The 18,227-nt window shown below is 42.4% G+C and overlaps 1 protein-coding gene across 2 annotated transcripts; it reads right to left on the bottom strand.

The window, feature by feature from the left end:
• Positions 1-564: 564 nt before the first annotated feature.
• LOC148032178 (uncharacterized) lies at positions 565-17,707 on the bottom strand. 2 transcript variants are annotated; one of them, XM_087682803.1, is made up of 3 exons: positions 17,430-17,707; positions 861-1,000; positions 565-743 (listed from the first exon to the last, which is right to left on the bottom strand). In XM_087682803.1, the coding sequence occupies exons 1-3, from the start codon at positions 17,622-17,624 to the stop codon at positions 599-601; spliced, it is 480 nt and encodes a 159-aa protein (XP_087538929.1). In that variant the 5' UTR covers positions 17,625-17,707; the 3' UTR covers positions 565-598. The 2 variants fall into 2 exon arrangements, with proteins under 2 accessions (XP_087538929.1, XP_087538928.1); XM_087682802.1 differs by having other exon boundaries at positions 565-1,000; positions 17,430-17,703.
• Between the last annotated feature and the right edge of the window lie 520 nt (positions 17,708-18,227).

The following is an 18,227-nucleotide window of genomic DNA, read 5'->3' as shown; positions in this document are numbered from 1 at the left end:
GCTTGCGTGTGTGTGTGTGTGTGTGTGTGTGTGTGTGTGTGTGTGTGATGCATGCACATGCACATGCACAAGTGCACATGTTAGAAGCGAGCGGGCACATATAGGAGAAAAAACGTGGAACTTTTTTTTGAACAAACAAAGAAAATTGATTTGTAAGACCATGCTTGTGGAATTTTCGACCTCATTTTGTATACAGGTATGGAATACATATGGAGTCTAACAGTTGAAGAAAACAGTTTCATAAGAATGAGTGCTTTACAAGTAGCATCGCCCAATAAAAACAGCAATTGACTTAGCCTTCCACATCTTTGATATTTTGATGTGCATTTGCATTAGGCAGGCCTTCTGCAAGGAGCAACATGCACATGCACTTATGCCAAACGCCCATGCAAATTGCAACTTCAAACAGACATGCACACTCGGCATTGCTCCGTCTTACGAGCATGATCAACCTGACTTTAGGATACAAAAGAAGTTCAAGAGAACACAATAATAGTCAAAGGAGAACTACATACTCTTGAATGAACATTGGGCAGTTAGCCATGTTGCTGCTCTCAGAGAGTATTACACAAAAACTTGAAGCACAACTGGCTATATATTAAATGAGGGCAATATCATTCTGTGTTATAGTCTCGAGTATTACAGCTAATTGTCCCTCTACTTTCTCATTTTTACGAGGCTCATATGTCACAGCATATACATCTGCATCCTTTGTTCGTTCAGCCAGGAGTTTACCAATAGTTCTACATGCATTCGCATCAGTCAAAGAGGGTAATGAAAACCGAAGATCCTTGGCATTGGTGGTAACAACAGAGACAACTTTGCTTGTAACTCTATGCACTACTTTCGCACCTACATACCTTCTGGAGATCATAATGTCTAGTTTAAATGGTCTCATGTATTTATCCACTCGTTGGCCCCACGATCGCTTATTCGGCCTAGTCGGCGGCTGATTCCTTGAACGCCTTGTCCAGGCAGCTTGAATCAAGGTTGAATCACTCTGTGACAAAAACACCATCATTACTCCAGCAAGCGGTCATTTCTGTATATAAACTCAAAATAAAAGAACCTCTTGAAAAATAACCAACCTCTTCCTATGAATTTACAGTACAGGCATTGCTTTTCAAGGGCTACTAATTCAAACTCCATGCATGGCAGACAGTAAACCTTCTACAAACTACCATGTCTCTTATGTCTAATCAATATGATGAATTAGGCAGAGCAGATGTGACTGATCCTTATCACTTAGTTAGCAATACTTATCAGTCCCTCATACTTTTCCTCAGGTCAAAAAAACACACAAGCACCACCTTATTAAAAACATTCAAATAAAGTCACATGTATGATGTTTTAGTTTGCCTCATCCTTGTGCTCTTCATGCAGAGTCTTCTATCCAAATAAGGAATGTTCAATGGTTTTGACAGGGCATTAGTGTCTTGCAAGCGTGTTCGAGTGCAGCTGCTCTTCAGTTCCCTGCAGCCGCACACGATGGATGGCATTTTTGGTGCACCTTCAAGTGGTTAATAAAGATGTGATACAAGGTGAAAATGCAGTTGTCACCAAAGATGCTTCTCCTTGGTGGAAAGAGGCCTGAAGCTGAAAGAGGAGAAAGATTGGAGAAGTAGGTGGTGCAGATATGAAGTGACAATTCTTGGGAGGAAAGCTCTTGGTTTGTGCCTTCTAAGCTGGCCATGAGAAAGCAGTTGCTTGCTGGCACTCCCATTTGCCTGCTTCTGCAGTCTGACCTGGCCTAGCATCCAGCTCTACCTACTTCCTGGGCAACTACAGAAGAAACTATTTCCTGTGCCTTGCTTAAGAAAAGAGGAACAGTCAGTTGCTTGCTGGCAGTCCCATTTGCCTGCTTCTGTAGTCTGACCTGGCCTATCATCCGGCTCTATCTAATTCCTGGGCAGCACAGAAGAGACTATTTCCTGTGCCGTGCTTAAGAAAAGAGGAACAGTCAGTTGCATCGGTTTGTAAGCAAGCACAAGTACTACTGCAGGAATCACACCTAATTCAAGAGTGGAGTAAGAACCTGAAATGGATTTGCAGGTGTCAACATTACTTCCTCAATCTGGTTTGGGCCAACTTGTCAAAGCAATGACCTTGCATTGATAAGTATGACGCTTTGCAAATATCCAAAAATGCATTAAAATCTGCATGGCTGTCCCAGGCCCCAGGACACCGTTCTGGAATGATATACCTAAGGGAATGTCAAAATGAACCAAGGACATCCCCTATTCCATCCTTAACACCATCCCCCCCCCCATCCTAGCCATCCCATACCCTGTCTTCTTGTCAAGGATGGCTGGCAGGGGCCATTCTTGATAAGGGATGTTCTTTTTCTTTTTTTTAAGTTTCAGCCTTCTTCCAAGGAGTTAATTATGTTAATTATTTTTATTTCTTCCCCTTTTGTCACACATACACATGCACAAAATTAGTATAATCTTGTATGGAATCATCTCAAATCAGCCCACATTAAACACAATTTTGCTACAATGGAAAATACACATATGCATTGCACATGCATTTGTCCACACCTCCACCCACCACATCACATGCATATGTTTGGTAACTATGAAATTAAAAATATTATTTATATATGCTGAAACCAGCCTTCCTTCCAGGGATGGGTGGTAAATCCCTGATTACAACTGAATTACAGCAGCAAACAATTAGTGCAAATCTGAAAATACAAATTTACCTACTGATCTTGGACAATGCACACCCAATTGGCCCCAAAATTGGCACCCCTTTCGGTATTTCTTTAGCTTTATTGAAGAAGAAGTTGATTTACAATGGGATTCTCCCAATCCCTTTCGGTATTCCAACTCCCCTTGTTGTGATGAATCACCAGCAAGTCTTTAATCCGATTTGCCCCTTGATTCAAGCAATCAATCGGCCTTTTGATGGAGATAGAAAATGCCACAAATTCAATTATTTGCTAGTCCCTCCACTTCAATAGGCTAAAAACAGCTTCAACCCCATTGACTCCGAGTCTTGGAGCTTCCAATTTCTGGCACGCTTCCTGAGGCTACTAAACCCTAATTTCTGCTACAAATTAGGATTTACAACAGAGAAATCTGAAATTTCTCAGCCTCTAGGGATCTAAATGTTGAGATCTTCGAAACAAGGCTATGAAATGGCTGGGAGATGAGAGGGAAAGCTGTAGAGAGAGAAAATTTAGAGTTTTGTAGCGAAGAATGACTGAAAATCAATCAAATGCAGCTGTTGCCCTACCACAACACCTTGTAGATGCAAAGAACTGAAGAAAATCAGTCATTTACTGCTGCTGCCCTGTCTCAATAGCCTATAGATTATGTCTCCTGCTATTGATTGGTCTTCTCATGCCCTTGGCAACCTCAGAAGATCCTCCAATGGCTGCAAATCAGACCAACAGCCTCTTCTCCCTCTCTCTTGCAGGCTCTCTCCAACCTCTAAAGACGTTTTCAGTCTTGCATGGGCATTTTTGACAACTGATAGCCTTCCCAAATGGTTTATCCAATATTTTTCATAATTAAATATCAATTTTCAGCCTTTAAATACTGAAAATTAATCAAATAATTATTTCAATACCCTAAAAAATAATGGCTGGCCAATAATTAAATTATCTACGCAACTTCGATTCCCGAGTGTCTGCGCCATCTTTGATCATCAGATTGGCATTAAGTACCATTAAACGGCACTTCTCTAGTGTCGCCAACTGACATTTATGGCCAAATGGATGACCTAGGCCAACAACTAGCACCAGATACCACCAAGACTCAAGTACCTGTGTGGCATAACTTATAGCAACTTTTGCCTTTGATATCCCGTGATTTCTTCGAAACCAAGCTCGTAAATTTACTTTAACCCCAATTACACCTCACATGTGCAACATTTACTTAATCATATGATTAAAAATTAATCCACATGTTAAGTGAGGTTTCAAAAATACATGTCCTCGTGACATATGCCATCCCCTCCCCCACTCCCCATCCCCTACTCTTGGCCATCAATTGTCCCCGACCATTTCCTCGCCCCCATCCTCATCCTAGAATACTATGCAACCACCTATGATAGTTAGCATCCACCCACTCATATTGAGTCTGCTCAAAAAGCCTAGACCTGGAATTCAAGGGTAAGTAAGTACAGCAACATCAGCCATACCAGAAGCTGAAATTGACCACCTTAAATTTTGTTATGAAACAAGGAGCCTCGAGGTAGATGAAATACCTCTAGAACAAGGAAGAATTGGAGGATATTAAAGATTTAGTCATCCCTTGGACTAGCATTGTCAGGCTACATTTGTACACTTGGTTCTCTTGGACACAATTACGCATTTCCTGTCAGTTTGGGCATTATCCCAATCACCAGAAGCAAGCACCTTATTCCAGGCAAGTCAACATGCAATGGGCAAGTCGTGTGTCATGTGCCACATCTGGGGCAGATTGCAGATTTTCTGCATTTTTTATGTGCAGTCCGCCATTTTCAGCAGCTAGTCGGCCAGATATAGCTGGCCAACCTGGTCATTTTAGTGGCCTATTTTTAGCTATTTATATTCAGCCTCCAGCCAGCCCACATTCATGTGTCTGTTTCGGGTGGAGAGAGAGATCGGCTCGTGGAGATGCTTCGATAGCCCGTTTGCAAATTTGCTTCTTCATTTCAGTGCCAAGTGGCGCATCTAGGGCAGATCACAGATGTTCTGCATTTTGATGTGCAGTCCGCTATTTTCAGCAGCTCATCGGCCAGATTTAGCTGGCTGACCTGGTCATTTTAGTGGCCTATTTTTAGCTATTTGCATTCAGCCTCCAGCCAGCCCACATTCACTTGTCCGTTTTGGGTGGAGCGAGAGAGTGGCTCGTGGAGATACTTTGATAGCCCATTTATACAATTGCCGTCTTCATTTCAGCATTCATTTACTGCAGAATTCTATATGTTACTGTCCCTTTTCTCTCTCCTTCTCTCATGTTCATTGTCTTTTAGTCTCGTCCATACACTTCTGCATTTTCTGCACTCTAACATGGTATCAGGGCAACATTGAAGGGCTGATTGATCATGGGCAGACCTAAACGGGAGATTTCAGCACGACAAAAGTTTGCATTTTCAGCATTCGGAGGCTGAGGCTAACATTTGAATTGTAGGAAAGGAGCGAGATTGCTATTCTTTGCAGGTTTTTTCTGTTCTTGAAGGAGAAAAGGCTGTGTTTCCAGCCTTTTGGAGCAGATTTTGAATTTTCATCGCCTCTAACGATTGAAACACGCTAGGAACAAGTAAAGGAAGCCCCATCAAGCACCATTTGCTTGTAGAGTTAGAGGGGGCTGCCCTTGTTTTTGTGCAAGTTATTTAAGTGACAATGTCTGCCAAGATGGGCGCAAAGTCAAGCTATTATGGACCATAAGGTCCCCATGTTACCAACTCTTCCTTCAGATCAAAAGCTCGATGGGGAGAATGATCGCATTTGGCGGGTAATGATGCTTGCCATCCTAGAGTCATATGATTTGGCAAAGCTCGCGATCAAGGCCATTGACCATCCTATAGCCCATGATGCCTCCAAGATTTTCTACTAATGATAAAGTTGAGTTGCTCAAGGTGCAAGCACACTGGGATAAACTCAATGCCCACATCCACTCTTTTCTCTTTCTCTCTTGCACTCCAACTGTTATTGCTCACATCAAGCACTTAACAGTGGCTCGAGAGATATGGCAAGAGTGTCAGAGTGCAACAAATGCAGAAGCATATGGACAAGACTGAAAGAAAGGTGAACACGAGAGAAAGGGAGGGAGAAAAGAGAGAAGAACATAGAAATCAGCAGTCAATGAATGCTGAAATTAAGAGGGCAAATATATAGGAGCTGTAGACGTATCTCCTCGAGTCGTATCTCGCCCACCAGCAACTGAAAAGCAAGTGAGGAGGGCACGCTGCCAACCAGCCCTAAATAGGAGGAAATAATGCAATAAAATAATGCGATCGGCCAGCAAAACTAGTCAACCTGGTCAAAAACTTGCCAATTGCTGCACAAATGAATAAAATAATTAGTGATCGGTCCTCCAACTGCCACGTGGCATCATCACCTTCCTGATAAACTGCCTATACACTATGACTACAAGAAATGCCCACAAACTAACAGGAATAATGAATAATGCCCTTCGAGAGTACCTCCAAGAGAACTAATCGCACCAATGGTAACCTGAGAAATGCTGGTCCAAGGGATGACTAATCTCTAACACCTCTTCTCAAATCCTAGACGCAATATAATACTCGAGGATCTAGAGTGCTCATGGAGAAGAAGCTGAGGAAGCGCCTTCATAAACAAATCTGCGAGATTATCCTCCTTGTAATAAATCACATCAATGGTCTCATCCAAGATCTTCTCCCGAATGAAATGGTACTAAATCTCAATGCGCTTCAACCTGGCATGAAACACTGGGCTCTATGCCGAAGCAATGCAACTCTCATTGTCACAATGAAGTGTCATACGACCTATCTAAGGACGGCCAAGTTCTCCTAGTATCCTCCAAAGACATACCGTCTCACGTGTGGTAGAAGAGAAAGGGCAACGGTGGACTGCTTCTTGCTACTCACAAGATAACACTTGCACCCGATGCAAAACAATATCCTATCATTGACCTCCATTGGTCAACATCTCCTGCCCAAGCTGAGTCCACAATAGCAGCCCGCCAATGTACCATCTTGGGTTCACTCATGAACCCAGCCAGTAGACCTACAAAAAAGCACAAATCAACCAAGTATTAAGAAGCCAAATCAAGGACCCAATCAACTACCTGTACCAAGTAGCATCCACCGCCGAAGAAGTTGCATGGGCCGTAGCCTTCCAATTCAGATCCATAAGAGTAGAAATGGCCTTACATCCCTCCATCTCAAACATAGCCAAAAGTTCCTACACATAATACTACTCGAAGACAAAAATCCCCCTCAAAGTCAAGTAAATCTCATGTAGTGCCGCCTTAATTTCCTTGGCCTTCTGGGCATAGTCACCTATCAAAATAAGGTCATCCACATAAAGCACGAACAATATGTGCCCTCCAACTAAGGTGTGTACATACAACTGGGGATTGGAAGAGGAACGGCAATACCCCAACTTCCCTTGGAGGAACGATTCTATCTTCTTGTTCCAAGCACATGGAGCCTGTTTAAGGCTGTAAAGGGCCTTCTTCAACCTATACACCTATCCATCTAATGAGAAAAAGCCAAGAGGCTACTCAACATAGATCTCCACCTTCAAATCACCATTGAGGAAGGTAGACTTCACATCAAGCTAATAAACTGGCCATCTCCTATGGCTAGCCAAGGCAAGAATGGCTCTAATGATAGCCATTCGAGTTGTAGGTACAAAGGTGTCATGCAAATCCACCCCTAGCCGCTGTGTGAAGCCTTTTACAATGAGCCACACCTTGTGCTTATCCAAAGTACCATCACTGTGATATTTGGTCTTGAAGATCCATTTCACATGAATCACCTTTCTATGAACGGGCTGAGGCACAAGATCCCAAATGTCATTCTACTCCATAGCATCCAACTCTTGCGCCATAGCCTTCTCCCAATGTTGTTACTGCAAAGCCTCCTTCATAGAGATGGGCTCCCTATATTATATGGCACATCGTACCCAAAGAGAAGGAAGCCTCCTTAGTGTACACCATCTGCTAAAGTCTCTGGAGCATCAACCAGCGCGGGTACAGCCAAGTAAGCTGGAGGGGAAGTAGCATCCTCATCCGAAGAGGAAGCATCTCCATGGGACACGAGCTCCGAGGATACAGTTGCTAGCACCCAACTATCTCTTGGATCTCCAAGCACGGGGTGCTCCTCACTTGCCTTTGAGGCGGAAACCTCCACAAATTGAACATCTCGACTCATGTAGACATCCTGCTTAAAAAGATCGTATAATCGATAACCTTTGGATTGCAAATCTGCGGAATATCAACCGATGCAAGTTCAGTCAGGCAAGCTGGCAAGGAAGCAGTATCCTCATCCGAAGAGGAAGCATCTCCGTGAGACATTGGCTCCAAAGGTACAATCGCTAACACCCAACTACCTCCTCAATCTCCAAGCACCGGGTGCTCCTCACCCGCCTTTGAGGCTAGAACCTCCACAAACCGAACATCTCGACTCATGTAGACATCCTACTTAACAAAATCATGTAATCGATAACCTTGGGACTGCAAGCTACAGCCCACAAAGGCCTGTCTTCGAGTTGCTACTTCAAATTTATCCCATGTATCTTCGAGATGTCAACATGGGCGTCACACCCAAAAACCCTAAAATAAGAAACATCACGCTTAGACCCAAAATACGTCTCATAGAGTGTCATACCAACAACGGCCAAAGCGGGGGATCGATTAAGGATGTGGACTGCAATATCTACAACCTTGGCCCAAAGACACTAAGGTGTCTGTCTATGCTCCATCACGGTGCAAGCCATCTCAATCACACTTCTGTTCTTCCACTCCAATGTGCCATTTCCTTGAAATGTGTTTGTGTTTACAAGCTCTTGGTGGATACCGCGATCTGCACAAATCTAGTAAGCTCATTATAAGCAAATTCTCATCCCTTATTTGATCATAATGTCTTCAATTTCTAGCCTAATCAGTTATCCTCAAAGAGAAACCAATCTTAGAAGTGGAAGAAAACCTCCAACTTCAGCTGCAAAAAATAAGCTCATGTCATCCTACTAAAATCGTCCACAATCAACATGAAATACAAGCTCTTCTTAAGGGACTCCGTCCTCATAAGATCACATAGATCTATAGAAACAAGCTTCAAGGGTGCTGAAGGCTGCCTCAAAGCCTTGCTAGAAATGGCATCACGATGTTGTTTCCTACAAATGCAAGATACACACGACTGCTAGCTCACCACAATGTGAACAAGCTGTCCCTTAGACCCCTTCCGAAGGTAATGGTGATTTAGGTGGTCAAACCAAGCATACCAAAGCTCGTATTGTGTCGAAGAGATAAAAAGAAGATAGATCAAGGCAAAAGGAGGCCGCAACTTGTAAACTCTATTCTCCTCATAATCGGAAGTAAGCACATATCTCGATCCACAATCAAGAATTCAAAAGGAATCATCAAACCCAACCAAGAGGCTCAGGGCACAAATCTTGTGTCCTGAAAGCAAATGGTAACCCAAGCTTGGTACATAAAGCACCTCCAAAGTATGAGCACCACCCTGCCCATTGGGAATAAGCTGCATATTACCCCTCCCCCAAATAGAGACAAAAGAGCTATCGCCGATAAGAATCTGTGCATGAGAAGGCCGCAAATGTGCAACACCTATTGCAGAAGGAGTCATGCGTCGAGAGGCACCACTGTCAACAATCCACTCACAAGGGTGTGGGACCAACAATGCAACATCAAAAGCCCTAAGGATCGATGCCTCAATCACCTCCAAATGGAGAAAGGCAGTCGATGAGGGAGCAACCACCACTCCCGAATCCTTTGAAGATTTTCCTTATTCTCCTTGTTGGGCAATCCTTCTTCCAATCACCTGTCTTGCCACAGATGTGACAAGTGAAATCCTTCTCTTTGTCCTTCGATTTGTCCTCCTTCTTTTGGTCCTTCCCCTTCTGAGAGAACTAACCCCTCAATGCCTCCAATTTGGAAACATTATGTCCTTTTAATAGCTCCTCTTGGTCCAAAACCATAGGAACCAACTCTTCCCAATGAAGGGTCTCTAACCACCCTGAAGTAATCAAGGCGAAGTAAAAGGCACTGAATCGGGACAGTAACTAAGAAAGAAGAGTTATCGCCATGTCCTCCGAGGTAATCGCCTTCCCTACGTTCTAGATCTGCATTTGCAATTGCCCAAGCTTATTGACATTCTCCCAAATAGAAGAAGACTTGTTAGGACTCAAAAGTCCTCATTTGAACCTCTTGAGACATCCGCTTCACCACAATCATCCAATTATACATCTCATCAAACTCTAGCCATATGTCTTGAGCCACGATCAAGTATTAGATATGAGCAATGATGGTTGGAGTGAAAACAGATGCAGCATTCCATTTATCCCAATGCGCCTGTGGACCTTTATCAATTGGCTTTCTCATCTGAAGAAAGCTTGGAGGCATCATGAGTTGTAGGACGATCTATAGCCTCTGTCACGAGCTCTGCCAAATCATAAGACTCCAAGATGGCGACCATCATTACGCACCATATGCAGTAATTCTCCCCATCAAGCTTTTGATCTAAAGGAGGAGTTAGTAACACGAGGACCTTATAGTTCCCCCCGACTCCATGTATGGTCCCAATGCCTGCTAGGCGTTTCTCCACTCATCCTCAAAGAGTTTCACATGCCGAACGCAATGAAAACCCAAAATATATAGCAAAAGGCTGAAAATGCAGCCTTCCCTCCTTCACGAACAGCAAGGGCCTGCAAAAAACAACTTCACTCCTCCACGCACAACCTGTTCACCATAGCCTCCAAAGGCTGAAAACTCAACCTTTCGTCACAAAAAATCCTCCCAATCAGGTCTGCCCACAATCAATCAACCCTTCTACACTGCTCTAATACCATGTCAGAGTGCAGCAAATGCAAAGTGTATGGACAAGACTAAAAGAAAAATGAACGCAAAAGAAAGAGAGAGACAAAAGAAAGAAGAACACAGAACTCTACAATCAATGAATGCTTAAATGAAGAGGGCAGATATACAGGGGCTGTAGACGTATCTCCTCAAGCTCTCTCTCTCCCCTACCAACACCTAAAAAGCAAGTGAGGAGGGCAGGCTGCCCACTGGCCCTAAATAGGAGGACATAATGCAATAAAATAATGCAGTTGGCTAATAAAACTGGCCAACCTGGTCAAAACCTGCAGACTACTGCACAAGTGAATACAATAATCAGCGATTAGTCCTCCAACTGCCACGCGGCATCACCGCCTGCCTAATAAACTGCCCATACACTACAGTTGCTGGAAATGCCCACAAACTATTATGAATAATGAATAATGCCATCTAAGGGTACCTCCAAGAGAACCGACTACACCAATGGTAACCTGAGAAATGCTAGTTGAGGGGATGACTAATCTCTAACAGCAAGTCCACTTCCATGTGTAAGCCTATGAGCAAGCTTCAATAGTTATACAGATGCAAGTTCAAAATGTAGGCAAGGCAATTACCTCTGAGAATATGGTGATTACCATGTTATCGTAGTTATCCCCTAGATTTAGTGCATTCTGTTCCACCTTAATTGCTTCAAGCCAGACATAGACCCTTAAGTAAGAGGAGTTGGTTCCTATGTTCTTGGACCAAGAGGAGCAATTAAAGGGTACCAGTTCTCAAATTTTTGAGGCTCTTACAGGTCAAGGTTTCCAAAAGAAGGAAAAGCAAAGAAAAAGGCAAAAAAAGAATGACAAGGACAAGGAGTCCACTTGCCACATTTGTGGTACGATAGGTCACTAGAAGAAAGATTGCCTAGATAAGGCTAAAAAGGACACCAAGGAGAAGAAGAAGACTACAAAGGACTTCAAAGCGATGGTTGCTTCTTCATCAAAGGCCTTTCTACATCTAGAATTGATTGAGCCTTCTACATAGGATCCATCTAATGCAGCATTGATGGCCCCACAGTCTCGAGAGTGGATTGTGGACAATGGCGCCTCCCACCACATGACCCCTTCTCCAACTAGCATTATCCATATGCATCTGATGCATGGGCACATTTTGATTGGAGACGATTCTTCAATTCCAATACAAGGCACAAGTAATATGTAGCTGATTTCAAATGAGCATAGCAGTGCCCACACATCAAAGATTCTTTATGTTCCAAGTTTGGGCTATCATCTACTTCTGTGAGCAAGATTTGTGGACTTGACCTTACGGTTGAGTTTGATAGGGACTCCTTTCAAGTTCTTGATGGAAATACTAGACATGTCTATGTTGAGAGTCCCTTGGCTTTTCTTCCTTAGAGATAAGATATGCAAGTTAAAGAAGGCTCTTTATGGCCTTAAACGAGCTCCTTGTGCTTGGAAAGAAGATACTCATTCCTTCCATACACATTAGGGTATCCAAATTTGTACATCCAAATGTCAACTAGAGCGCAAGCTATGTTTGTACTTTATGTGAATGATCTCATCTTTACAAGTGACCATGCCTAGATGATCAAGTAAAGTAAGGAGGCACTCCATGAGAAGTTTGAGATGATAGATATAGGGTTTCTTCATTTATTTCTAGGTCATGAGATATGGTAGATTGAGAGGGGAATCTCTCTCTCCCAACAACAACATGATGTGCGAGATCTCTTGACCACCTTTGAGATACAGAAGTATTAGACTATTTCTACTCCCATGGATCCACATTGGAAGGCTATGACTTATACACATCCACCATTGGCAAATGCTTCCCACTATAGATAGCTGAGTGGATCATTGATTTGGCTTCTGAATATTTGCATTGATTTGTGCTTTCTAGTTGATTTGCTAGCAAGTTTTATGAGTAAATCTAAGAAGATTCATTAGCAAGCTCTCTTATAGATACTATGGTTCCTCGAGGGAACCCCTGATTTTGGCATGTTTTATTCAACCAATGCAAGTGGTTTGGTTTTGGTGGTACGAGGCTGAAAAAATTCAAACTAGGTTGGATTTTCCTCAAAGGATCTTGCACAATAGAAGGGAAATAGGGCCTATAAAGCCTATTTGTCACACTGAAATGGCTCCTGAAAAAGAATCCTCAATAAAAACGGCCTACTCAATGAGAATAACCTAGGTATCCAGTCTAATAAGGCCATGAACTGAGAGGAGTGGGAAGCTTAAGTCCAAAACATAAAGGACTTCCGAAACGAAGCACAACAACTGATCAAGCAATAACGGCAAAGTGCCAAAACTACTAATAGGCACCAATGTCACCAACAATGATTGTACCCTTTGATGGACGAAGATCTTACAACTAAACTCCTTGAGGAGTCTTATGACATGAAGCACCATTGTCAATAAGCCAAGGCCCCTCTATAGACAAGATAGCCACTGAAGAAGGCTCCTCCATCTCATGGACGTGAAGAAACACGGACTCGTGTAATAGTTAGTGTAGAAGTATAGGAGGGCTCGAAAGTTTTAGCTCCATCCTTTGCTCCCATACAAAGGTAAGGGTATTTCTTCCATCACTTCTCCTCGGTATGAGTGCCCTTCCCACAGTGTGGGTGTGTAGGCTTCTCCGAATCTATGTTAAAGCCCAAGGAAGACTCTTAAGTGTTTAACCTACTTCTTCTTGTTCTTGGTCTTTTGGTCCTTCTTGTTGCCCCTCATGGACCTGCAATAAAAGCCTCAATAAGGCTAGATCCACTAGTACCAATCACGTTGGGTCGCTCTTCATGATCCAAAACAAGCAGAGCTAGCCCTTCACATAGAAGAGTCTTGCCATGTCCTCTCATGAAACCATCTTGCCAAGGAATGCAAGCTAATCCCACATATCCTCCATCTTGTTGATGCAATCCTACATATAAGGAAATCATCAACAAAAAGCATCTAGAGTTTCTTCACTAGGGTGATGCAATGGGCAAAGAACTTCTAATGGTAGAGAGAGATTCATCCACACATCTATGATCCAAAGTCTACACACATACACGAGGACAAAATTCTACAAACTCATGAAGAGAAAAGATCATGCTCTAGAATTGAGTTAATCCCAAAGGGCTACTTGGTCCATCATAGAACCAATTCGAGGATCCACCACTACACAAGGGATTGGGGTGCTAAAAAAGTCCCATAAGCCGGAGGTGTCAAGTATACACTCCACTTTGCGGGACCAAAGAGAGTAGTTCACACCATTAAGTTGATCTTCTTTGGGAAGAGAAGGAAGCACTGGCACCTGAATACAAGGTGCCATCATGGCTATGCAAGGACCTATAGTATGGGCCCTATAAGAAACATGTGGAGAAGCAAGGGGAAAGAAGCATACTCAAATCTTCCCAATCTATCAGAGCGAGAACAAGGCTCTGAATGTCGATCCTCGCATTGCTTTTCATGGCGGTCGAGCCAATGTGACTGCCTATCGAAGAAAGATTGAATGGTCTCCTCATTTAAGTTATCAAACCAATACTTCATAGTTTTTCAAATTGACCTAAAAACACACAAAAAACTCCTATGTTTTGGGGTTGGGTTGGCCAAACAAAGGGAAAATCGACTACACTTTTAAAAGAAAGTCATAATAATTGCTCACACACTTTGTAGAAGGCCTGAACAAGGCAAAAAATCTACGTTCAAGTTGAGTGTAGTCTTCTCTTCATAGAACATTCTCACTTCGGCGCTAAGACCATGTGAAAGTGCACAATTGAAGACAAACACAAATACGTAGAGAAGGGAAGAGAAGGACTATAATGAAAGAAGAGAATGGAAGAAGAGACCAAACGGGTGTAGCTCAATTGGTTAAGTTGAACAAGGTGGTGACCAAAAGGTCTTCAGTTCAACTCCTACATCCCACACAATCATTTAGTATAGGTATTACAAAACGGAGAATGTAACCCAAGTTAGTGGGTTGATAAAAACAAGTGTCTTACCATTAGAGTAGACACTTGATTACGAAGAAAAAAAAGAATGAAAGAAAAAAAATCTGCACTCAACTCCAAAAGAATCCTAAATATAAAGAGGATTGATCAATACACTCAACTCCAAAAGAATATTGAATACAAAGAGGACTCATCAATCCCTACATGCAAACCAAGGCATCAATGAGGGCACCCAATCAAGCTGACGACAAAAGGCAACAATAGAAAACGGAGGAGAATCCTAAATGTCAAAGTGTACTGAAACTTGCAAACCTGAATCTGTAAATGATCAGCCAAGAGTGGGGGACAGCTATTAATAGCTGAAAATGCCAAAAACTGATCAATTGCTGCCTAAAGGAGCCATAAATGTTGGCCAACTACACATCATCAATGAAAACGTGAATGTTGGTCGCCCAATCATGGTCAATGTGAACAAAGTCCAAACCCGCCAAAAAGGAAATGCACTGAGCTGGAAAGTGTCCAACTAGTGTGCACACACTTAAATCCGGTTGAAAAGGAAATGCATGCCTAAATAGAGCTACCTCCTCCATCAAATATATCACAAATTGAATGTCAAAAATGTCAACCATTTCACCAAACATGATGCAACATATGTATGATACAACATTTGCAATTTCTCCTTTCATTCCTCCTCCTGAAACGTAGGTAATGGGTGAAAGTTACCATCAAAATCCAAACTGATGCCAATTTGTGAACACAAGAGGAGACAATTATAGATGCCAAACTTTGCATCATATGTTTATTCCAATGAGTTCTACTTTTGAAGCTTCATCTCCATTCAATTAAACTAAGTCTTCATAATTTCTTTTCCCACCTATTTCACAAAATCCTTTTGCTTCCATTATATTTTCCAACTCACCCATTCCTAACTTCACCAAACTAGGGGATACCACACTATTAGACACGTATTCCACAAGTCGCATTCCTATGCCTTAGCTGGGTGGTGCCCATGCAATGGTGGTGGGAGTTTCACTCCTAGACTAAGCGCTAATAGGGACGTATACACAAGGATATCCCATTATCAAGCACCTCACATCCCTCCCATTTCATAGGAGACCACACACTTTGCCGCCATGTCAATGCCGAGTGTGCCATCTTACACTTTTTCGACACATGCACCACACGATGGTCAATCACCTCCTTTAGAATACACACCTAGAGTCACCATGTTGGACACTTCAATGCCACATGTAATGTAGCTCCTAGGCACCCATAAGTTCATTTCATGCTATGCACTTATCCAACTCCTCACATAACCATCTGCACATTTGCATCAACCAAGAAGCATTTAGTAATAAAAGTCATTTCAATGGGGCCAAATCTTACTACCCTGTCAACCTGCCTATGACATGTATTGGATTCTCAAGACTTGCAATACAAAAGTTAACTTGATTGTTTTAGCCTTGGATTTGGAGTTAAGCTTACCAATGTAAGGTACTAGAGTCTTCATTATGTCACTATCATCTACATTCAAAGCTTACTTTTGTTGCAATCTCCATGTCTTCGTTCTTAAAGCCAAGCTCTTCATTCAACTACAAGGGATTGAAATTTACATTCGCCCCAAGGTCTATCAACAACAGTGCTTGCTTATCTTGCAATAGTTTCACAGTCTTTCATTGTTTCTGCGTCTCCAGAGTGTGATGTGTATTTGCCACCACATCGTTGATGGCATTGATTGTCCTCAGTAACTTAGACTTGTTACCAAAGACCTTACTTTTCCCTTCTGTTTGGGCATTGTTTTACTATGTGGCATGTTTGTCCACATTTAAAATGCTTCCCTTCTTTCATGAGCATTGATTTTCTCCTTAAGAAAATTGCTTGGCTTGTTAATATTGATTGGAGCAGAATTGAGGAACATTTGCATGTGCATAGGACTTCATCTTCTTTTGATATGATGGCTAATGCATTAAAATGATGCCAACGTAGTTCTTATTCTCCCTTTTGGCTAATATTTGGACGGGAGATACCTCCCCTTGTGGGCATTCAAATGTGTGTCTTATCCCAAGGACAAAGAAAATTGGTAGGCGCAATCATGTTCTCATATCCTTCATAAAAAATTGTGCTGATCTAGCAAGTCACTTACATCGAATGAGCCCTTCCTAGAAAATTCTGGCTTCTTGGGAAGGAAAACAAGCCACACTAACAGGATATGTGCAGATGATTGTGCAAAGAACCTAGTTTCTCATGAAATAACATTTGCAAGGGTTTGAGTATCCTATATATGCCCGTGCACTGCCTAAAAGATGAGAAGCTGTTACAAGACTATGTTCACCAACAAATTAGACCCTGCATAAACAGATGCACAAGCTGAAGTGCTGCTTAGTTCCCCACACTATTAGTTGAGGCAAGTGGTAAGATTATTGCTAAATCTCAAATAACCAAAGGAATCACTGCAGCAGTCTTGATTGCTGACTGAACCCAGTATTGATTGCATCATTGCTGCAACATGACACAATGCTAGGCTGTCTCACCAGCATGCAAGCTCCTCCATCTGAACAGCACATCCTCTTGAATGTCCGAGATCATCCCCCTTACTATATCATATGCACGTCTGCAGAGAGTTTAGGAATATCAATGCAGCAGGCCTAAAAGCATTTATTATGCCACTAAGGAAAATGCTGCACCTTTGGCAGGTCTTCTTCTGCCATTTTCTTTAATGGCACTTGTTCTTGTTAGGGACAGCAGCATTACTGCAGCTTATGGATTCCTGTTTTGAGCATGCTCTTCCTAGGTTTACAAATGCCCCCATTGGATCCAGCCAGGCTTATACAAATAAACAAACATTTTGCGAGCTCAAGATTTATCCTTTAATGTCCAATGCTTTTGGAATGCAACAGCAGTGCATGGAATGCATGGTCAGAAGATCCAGCTTTTGCACGTGTAATGAATTTGATTGTGTGTGTGTGTGTGTGAGAGAGAGAGAGAGAGAGAGGAACACCAAGTACCCAGATATGTGCGCGCCGAGAGCAACTCGAGCCAGAGGACGGCATGACCAAGGACGGAAATGTGTTCAAGGATCTGCACAGCGAAAGCTCGCGGGCGTGCTGCGAGGGAGCGAGAAGACAAGAGCGAGGGCCAGTCCACGACGCGCTATCGGACGGAAGCTGGGGAGCGCCGGTGGGAGGCCTCGCCATAGCCATGTCGTCAGTGAAGAAGAAGTATCAGATTGATACTCTGCTTTGGTCCGCCAAGGGTGTTGTAAATATCTATCCATGATAAATCTCGAAAAAATTAGTAGCTGCCAAACAGTTTGGTGTGTATGAATAAGGCCAGGTTCACACTACGGTGGTAGAAGTTTTAGCACTCTAGAGGAGATCTAACATGGGTGTTTACACAAACAGCAAAAATGTGCAAAAGTAGTGAGACAAATGTAGTTAGGTTTAGTTAATGTATGTACTTCGACTACAATAGTGATATCATCATTTAGTAACTCAATATAATAAATGTAACTATTTACATTATGAATTGTATTAATCTTGTTGAATTAGATGCATCTTTAACCATATCTAGAGAAATTGAATGTATGTCTTTTGAATTATGCACGAGATAAACAACACTCACGGATTTCTAAAGCTAATAAGTCTTGCCTAGAAACCTATTCTACAACTTGAGATGTTCCTTTGATGAAGAGTATCTTGCAAAACATAAAACAAAAACAAGGTGAGTGACTTGGCCAAAGTCTGAAATGCATTGGCCTTGACATTTCACTATTTTTTCACGCAAGAATTAATTTATAACTTCGT

Source organism: Lygodium microphyllum, chromosome 8 (assembly GCF_053477565.2).
Source record: "Lygodium microphyllum isolate KBCC chromosome 8, Lygodium_microphyllum_v1.1.10, whole genome shotgun sequence".
Taxonomy (NCBI): domain Eukaryota; kingdom Viridiplantae; phylum Streptophyta; class Polypodiopsida; order Schizaeales; family Lygodiaceae; genus Lygodium; species Lygodium microphyllum.
This window is presented reverse-complemented; position numbering and strand designations above follow the sequence as displayed.